We start from the raw sequence: 8,267 nt of genomic DNA, 5'->3' as shown, positions 1-8,267 counted from the left end.
ATCGACTCCATGCCACGCCGCATTGCTGCAGTAATTCAGGCAAAAGGAGCCCCAACTAAGTATTGAGTGCTGTACATGCTCATACTTTTCAGTTGGCCAAGATTTCTAAAAATCCTTTCTTTGTATTGGTATTCAGTAATATTCTAATTTTCTGAGATACCGAATTTGGGGTTTTCATTAGTTGTCAGTTATAATCATCACAATTAAAAAAAAATAAACATTTGAAATATATCAGTCTGTGTGTAATGAATGAATATAATATACAAGTTTCACTTTTTGAATGGAATTAGTGAAAAAAATCAACTTTTTGATGATATTCTAATTATATGACCAGCACCTGTATAAAGTAGATAAACAAGCAACACAAAATCTAAGGCACTTTAAGCAGCAAATGCAGCAATATAATAAAAGTATGTAAAAATATAATAGAGAATGTATGTTGCATACTAGCAGCATGTGCGCAGTCAACAGTCATTGTGCAATTATGCATGTGCAAACTGAGAATGTAAACAGTACATGACGCATTTCCTGGTAATATACTCCTCAGCTGTTTAGGAGTCTGATGGCAGAGGGAAAGAAAAGAGTTTTTCAGTCTAGTGGTCCTGCATTTCACACTTCTGAACCTCCGGCCATAGGGTAGGGAGGTGAACAGTCAGTGTTTGGGGTGGGTGGGATCTTTGAGGATGGAGGCAGCCTTCCTACGCACCCTGCGGTGGTAAATGCTCTGTAGAGAGGGCAGTGGAGTCCTGGTGATCTTCTCTGCAGTCTTTACCACTCTCTGCAGGCGCTTGCAGTCCATAGCAGTAGTGCTGCCATACCAGACAGTGATGCAGCTGGTCAAGATGCTCTCAATGATGCAGCTGTAGAAGATGCAAAGGATCCTAGGCGACATGCCAAACCTCCTCAGCCTCCTCAGGAAGTGCAGTTGCCGTTGGGCCTTCTTGACCAGCTGTGTGGTGTTAAGTGTCCAAGTGAGGTCCTCACTGATGTGGACATCCAGGTATTTGAAGCTGCTCACTCTCTCCACTTCGAGCCCCCGGATCAACAGTGGCCGATGAGATCGCCTCTCCTTCCTCATGTCCACTATCATCTCCTTCGTCTTGTCCGTGTTGAGGCTGAGATTATTGTCCTTGCACCATGACACCAGACCGACCACCTCGCTCCTCTAAGCTGCTTCGTCCCCAGGGGTTGATGTGACAAAAAGTCGAGGAGCCAGTCACAGAAGGTGGGGTGCAGACCCAGCGTGGATAGTTTGTGGGGGACAATCATTATTTTCTGTAGCTTCATTTTGTCTTCTTCAGTGTCAAACGTAAAGTTGCTGTAAACCTCCAGTGCTTCCTCACCAACCACGTGCAGGAACATGGTTTCATTTTGTCACTTTTCTCGTCGGCACCGGTTGCAGCCAGATATAGGTCAAAACGTTGTCTGAATTTTCTCCAATTTTCAGCTATGTTACCGGTCAGTTGAAGAGTTGGCGGAGGCTGTAATCCTTCCATTGCAGTGTGCTATATCCACTTTCTTTACCGGTAAGTTGGTTAACGCTGTCCTCAATCACTCTTCTGTGAGACTGTGCAGGGTTAGCTTGTTGCCCGGTATACTGCTCTGAATGTGGGCCCACACCACTGTCTCAAAACACTTCATAATAATTGGGGTGAGTGCCACTGGCCTGTAGTCGCTTAGGCAGGTGACCGGGCTCTTCTTGGGAAGGGGGACGATGGTTGTGGTCTTAAAGCATGTGGGAACGGTGCTCTGGCTGAGGGAGAGATTGAAGATGGTGGTGAGAACATCAGCCTGCTCGCTGGCACATGCCCTGAGAGCCCTCCCAGGGATGTTGTCCAGTCCTGCTGCTTTGCGAGGGTTGATCTTCCTCAGGACTGTGCGTACCTGGCCTGGTGAAACAGTTAGTGGAGGGGAGGTGGGGGGTTGGGTGGTCTCAGTGTGTGCCTCCTCTCTGTGTTGTGGCTGGAGGGCTCAAAATGGGTGTAGAAGGTGTTGAGGTCATCCACCAGGCTGTCTGTGGAGCTGACGATGCTGGTGGTGGTCCTGTAGTCTGATGTGTTGCAGGCCTTGCCACATCCGTCCGGAGTCAGCAGTAGAACAGAAGCCATTCAGCTTTTCTCTGTATTGCCTCTTGGCTGCTGTGATGGCTTTCCTCAGTCTGTACTTTGCAGCTTTTTACTCTGTGTCATCGCCTGATCTGAATGCATGAGAGCGAGCATGCAGCATGTGGCGTAGCTGACTGTTTATCCAGGGCTTCTGGTTGGGGAACCTCCTGACTTGTATGGTGGGCACAATGTTGTCGATACAGGTACTAATGTATCCGGTCACATACTCAGCATAATGCTGTATGCTGACAGAAAAGTCCTCCGAGGTGGCTGAAGCTTTAAACACATCCCAGTCTGTCTGGGCGAAACAGTCCTGCAGGGTGCCTTCAGTCTCTGGGGTCCAGAGTTTAATTTGCTTGGTGACAGGGTTTATTTGTTTCAGTCTTTGTCTGTAAGCTGGATACAGGAACAAAGAAATGTGGTCTGAGCGTCCAAGGTGGGGGCAGGGCGCAGCCCTGTATGCACCCTGTATGTTACTGTAAACATGATCCAGAGTGTTCTTGCCCCGGGTGGGAATGTTCACATGTTGGTAATATTTGGGAAGTACAGTCTGTACATTGCACTGGTTAAAGTCACCAGCAGCGATAAATACAGCATCTGGGTGTGCTGTCTCTACCGCGCTGATGACATCATAGAGTTTGCTGAGAGCCACAGAGGGATTAGCTCTTGGGCTAACAAACACAGCAGCCAGAAACACAGTACTATGCTCTCTTGCTAAATAATAGGGCTGGCATTTCAGCAATAAAAACTCTACATCTGGCGAACAGTGCTTATAAACAGTCTGTACATCTCCACACCACGAGTTACTGATAAACACACACACCACCTCCTTTTACCTTTCCCGAAGCAGCAGTGCAGTCACCTCAATGTACAAAGTGTGTTTGTAGCTGAATCGCGGAATCTGGGACTCTGTCAGAAAGCCAAGTCTCGGTGAGAATTAGAGCACAGCATTCTCCGATTTCGCGTTGTGCTATAATCCTAGCCCTTAGCTCATCCCGTTTGTTTTCCAGAGACTGTACATTAGCTAGGAAGAGGCTGGGCAATGGCGGTCAAGTAGCACGAGATTTTAGCCTAGCATGGAGTCCCCTGCGCTTGCGTCTCCGTCTCCGGGTCGCTCTCCTGATTTCAGCCTGCTCGCTTGTGCCTGGTGCTCCGGGGGCTCCCTGGGGTGATGGTGGTTGTAATTATCGTCGTCGTTGCGGGAGCGGACAATGAGTTGTAGCTCCGGTGGTATGAAACCAGTAAATTCCCAGTGGCTGTATGAGTTGGCGATATCCAGCAATGCCTGTCTGTTGTATATTAGCAGTGCATGGCATTTGTGCACTGCAGAAAGAGTAAAAAAAGAAAAAAACACAAAAAAGAAGAAAACGAAGAAAAAGCCTGCATTTGAGAGTGGAACGCGCAAACACATCTGCTTCGGTGGGCACCACGTTTCCCATGTGGGTATCCATCAACAACTGCAGAGAAGATCACCAGGACTCCACTGCCCTCTCTGCAGAGCATTTACCATCGCAGGGAGCATAGGAAAGCTGCCTCCATCCTCAAAGATCCCACCCACCCCCAGCACGGACTGTTCACCTCCCTACCCTATGGCCGGAGGTTCAGAAGTGTGACTGCTGCATATGTTGCTCCCATGCAGCATTCTCTATTATATTCTTACATATTTTTATTATATTGCTGCATTTGCTGCTTAAAGTGCCTTAGATTTTGTGTTGCTTGTTTATATACTTTTCATTTCATTTGTATTTTTGTGGCATTCATGTGGACGGCAAAGTAAGAATTTCATTGTACAGGGAAACACGTTTCCTAACTGTGCATATGACAAACACTTTGACTTTGACTATTTCCTGGTGTCAGTATGTACCAGCTTAAACCCGATTCATAGAGAACCTGCTAAAGATACTAGTATATACACTGATTCGTTCAATTTGGAACAGCACTGTCCATCGCAGTCATGCAGACAGATCTCTGTCTCCTCAGTTGAACATAAAGTACACAGACTTGCAGAAATGTGACATCTTCACCGCTCTGCCCATGGTCCAGTCACTGAAGTCCCCGTTTTACCTCTAAACCAACAAGTCCTCGTTTTACCTCTGAACGAGTAAAAGTGTTTCTTTACATATTGTGCTTGTAATGCTAATGACTGAGGCTCCAAAGTGGGCACACAGCAGTGGAAACAAACAGAATTCATGACAAGCGTTAATCAGCTTGACAAATTCCTATAATGGAAAAACCCCTTATTTGAGAAGTGACAAAGTGAAAATTGGAAAACTGAATTTAGTTTTCTAAATTGTATTTTTCAATTGTTAAACCAGTGTAAAACTAAGATTTTGGACTCTAATTCTCAATTTTCTATCCATGAAATTTCCAATGAAAGAATAGAAAAGTGAAAATTATTTTTCATTTCTACTGAGCTGTTTGAGAAGGGGGCAGCACAGCGGTTAGCGTTGTTGCCTCATAACCAGGGGGGTCTGGGCCAACTCGGGGTTGGGGTTTGTACGATCTCCCTGTGTCTGCGTGGGCTTTCTCTGGCTTCCTCCCAAAGTCCAAAGACATGCACCTTAGGTTGATAGGCGCCTCTAAATTGCCCATAGGAGTGAATGTGAGTGTTTGGGTTGTTTGTCTACGTGTCAGCCCTGTGATAGGCTGGTGACCTGTCCAGGGTGGACCCAATGTCAGCTGGGATTGGCTCCATTCCCCCCACGACCCTATTCAGGAATAAGCGGTATAAATAATAGATGGATGTTTGAGAAGTTTGCATTTAAGCAGTAATATGATTTTGCCACTTGTCTTTTGTAAATGGGGTCTGTAGTTGACGCTAACCTGTGCTGCTGTGAACCATCCTTGTTATCATATACTGTATGTGACCTGACAAAACAAACACTCACATGTACCAATTCTGTGCATTGGAGCGAACCCATTGTTTGAGTGGATGCGGTGAATCAATCACCATACTTAAAATTTTAATATTAGAACTTAGACCATTCTATTTTGCAGGACACAGATTTTACTGATGATTAGATCTTCAAGGACTCACAAAAGTGCAACACAATGAATTTCAATCAGATTATGCAAATATTCTTTTCCCTCTCTTGGAATAAAAAATGGTGGAGTGGAGCGTCATTCCGGTGCGTTCTGACAGCACCAGCTATGATCAGCAGCAGATGACGTTGTCCTGTTGGCTCCATTAAACCAGTACCTCCAGCATGCACTGGGGCGGTTTGCAGCCGAGTGTGAAGCGGCTGGGATGAGAATCAGCACCTCCAAGTCCGAGGCCATGGTTCTCAGCTGGAAAAAGGTGGCTTGTTCCCTTCAGGTTGGTGGAGAGTTCCTGCCTCAAGTGGAGGAGTTCAAGTATCTAGGGGTCTTGTTCACGAGTGAGGGTAGGATGGAACAGGAGATTGACAGGCGGATCGGTTCAGCTTCTGCAGTAATGCGGTCGATGTACCGGTCCGTCATGGTGAAGAAGGAGCTGAGCTGTAAGGCGAAGCTCTCGATTTACTGGTCAATCTACGTTCTGACTCTCATCTATGGTCATGAACTTTGGGTCATGACCAAAAGGGCAAGATCCTGGATACAGGCGGCCAAAATGAGCTTCCTCTGCAGGGTGGCCGGGCGCACCCTTAGAGATAGGGTGAGGAGCTCAATCACCCGGGAAGAGCTCAGAGTAGAACCGCTGCTCCTCCACATCGAGAGGAGCCAACGGAGGTGGCTCAGGCATCTGTTTTGGATGCCTCCTGGGCGCCTTCCTAAGAGACCCAGGACTCGCTGGAGGGACGATGTCTCTCGGCTGGCCTGGGAATGCCTCAGCATTCCCCCAGAGGAGCTGAAGTAAGTGTCTGGAGAGAGGGAAGTCTGGGCATCTTTGCTTAGACTGCTGCCCCCGTGACCCGGTTCCGGATAAGCAGAGGTATATGGATGGATGGATGGACATGGTTGCAAAAATAGTCTAGGCAATGTTTTGGCAGTGCTGTTAAGTTTGCCGTCATAGTCTGGGTATTTTTATGGAGAAGGTGCAGTCAGCATCGAGACCATTTATCCGTAAACAACCCTCTTTGTTGTGGTAAATAACTAATAACAATCTAAAGCAGGAAAGTCAGCAACTTACATATTATTTTAAAGAAAATGATTAAATATCCATTGATTTGTAGCTCTAAGGTGGGATGAACAAGTTCTCTAAAATTATAAAAATTTATAGAATACTTTTGATCCTGTAGGATCAAAATGGCCACTGAAAATATTGGGTCCCTTAAGGAGGAGGTAGGTAAGGTAGGTCTGTAGCAGTGCACTGATTTCACTTACCACAGAGGCATTGAGGCGGCCCATGGAAGGGAATTCTCCTGGTTTACAGATGTTCGTGCATTGAGCCACGAGGTGCTTGGGGTTAGTGGCCCACTTGACATCTGTCAGCCCTTTGCCCCAAGCTGATGAGGACACAAGCCATAAAAAGGCAAAGGCAGCTGTCACGACCAGGTCCTGACAGGGAATACACACAGTAAACAGTGAAAATGTTTACATAGACATCAATTCTCAATGTTCTTAGGCCCTAATATATGTAGGCATACAATCCCTACAGTCAAATACGGTGGTGGCAGCATCATACTGTAGGGATGTTTTTTCTGTCTCTGGTACTAGTGAGGATATAGCAAAGGATGGATGCAGAAAAATATAGACCAATTTTGAATAAAAACCTTCTCCAGAGTGCCCAGGAGCTCAGGTGGTTATTTCTCAACAAGACAACAACCCAAACCATACTGCTAAGAATACACAGGAGTGGCTTCAGGAAATGTCTGTGAAAGTCCTGGAGTGGCCCATCAAGAGTTCGGACCTGAACCCAACAGAACATCCCTGGAGAGACTTGAAAATAGTTGTGCACCAATGCTCCCCATTTAATCCTATAAACATTCCCAGTCTTAGGCCAGTTAGATCACTACTTTATTTTAAGAATGTGAAATGTCAGAATAATAGTAGAGAATAAGATTTCAGTTTTTATTTCTTTAATCACATTCCCAGTGGGTTAGATGTTTACATACACTTGGTTAGTATTTGGCAGCATTGCCTTTAAACTGATTAACATGGGTAAAATGTTTCAGGGTGCCTTCCATAGGTTTCTTACAATAAGTTGCTGGAATTTCTGCCAGTTCCTCCAGACAGAACTAATGGAACTGAGTAAGGTTCGTAGGCCTCCTTGCCCATGCACACTTTTTTTTTTTTTTTTAGTTCTGCCCACAAATTTTGTATTGGACTGAAGTCAGGGCTTTGTGATGGCCACTACAATACCTTGACTTTGTTGTCCTTAAGCCATTTTGCCACAACTTTGGAAATATGCTTGGGGTCATGGTGAATTTGGACAAGATCCATTTACAACAAAGCAATAACTTCCTAGCTGATGTCTTGAGATGCTGCTTCAGTATATCCACATTATCTTCCTTCCTCATAATACCATCCATTTTAAGTGTCCCAGTCCCTCCTGCAACAAAGCACCCCCACAACATGCTGCTGTCACCCCTGTTCTTCACGGTTGGGATGGTGTTCTTCGGCTTGCAAGCTTCCCCCTTTTTCCTCCACGATGGCCATTATGGCCAAACTGTTAATTTTTGTTTAATCAGAAACTGCAGTCTGCCTTTATTGTTATGGTGGTCCTTGATCCGTGGCTTCTTCCTTGCTGATCAGCCTTTCAAGATTGTTGATATAAGACTTGTTTTACTGTGGATATATAGATCGTCAATATCGTCAATTGGCTTTCTTGACAATTTCTTTTTTTTGCAAAAAACCTCTTGTCAAAGTGAAATGTTTCTACAAACTTCTCCCCTCTCCTTGAACCGCCACCTTATTGTGGTGGAGGGATTCGAGTACCCGAGTGATCCTAGGAGCTATGTTGTCGGGGGCTATATGTCCCTGGTAGGGTCTCCGAGCTTGTGCAGGAGGTTGAGAGGTACCGGCTAGATATAGTCGGGCTCACCTCCATGCACAGCTTGGGCTCTGGAACTTTACTCCTTGAGAAAGGCTGGACTCTCTACCACTCTGGAGTTGCCCGCAGTGAGAGGCGGCGGGCTGGTGTGGGCTTGCTCATAGCTCCCCCGCTTAGCCGCCATGTGTTGGAGTTTACCCCGGTGAACGAGAGGGTTGCTTCACTGCGCCTCCGGCTTGCGGGTATGGCTC

The 8,267-nt window shown here is 46.1% G+C and overlaps 1 protein-coding gene across 1 annotated transcript in view; it reads right to left on the bottom strand.

The window, feature by feature from the left end:
- sypl2a (synaptophysin-like 2a) overlaps window positions 1-8,267 on the bottom strand; it is a 58,173-nt gene that overhangs the window by 12,034 nt on the left and 37,872 nt on the right. The window contains exon 5 of the mRNA XM_020617885.1: window positions 6,408-6,581. Within this exon, the coding sequence (XP_020473541.1) occupies window positions 6,408-6,581 (174 nt within the window). The remainder of the gene's footprint in view (window positions 1-6,407; window positions 6,582-8,267) is intronic.

This window comes from Monopterus albus, unplaced genomic scaffold (genome assembly GCF_001952655.1).
Source record: "Monopterus albus unplaced genomic scaffold, M_albus_1.0 scaffold196.1, whole genome shotgun sequence".
Classification (NCBI taxonomy): Eukaryota; Metazoa; Chordata; class Actinopteri; order Synbranchiformes; family Synbranchidae; genus Monopterus; species Monopterus albus.
The sequence above is the reverse complement of the archived record's forward strand: the minus strand, read 5'-3'. Positions and strand labels throughout refer to the sequence as shown.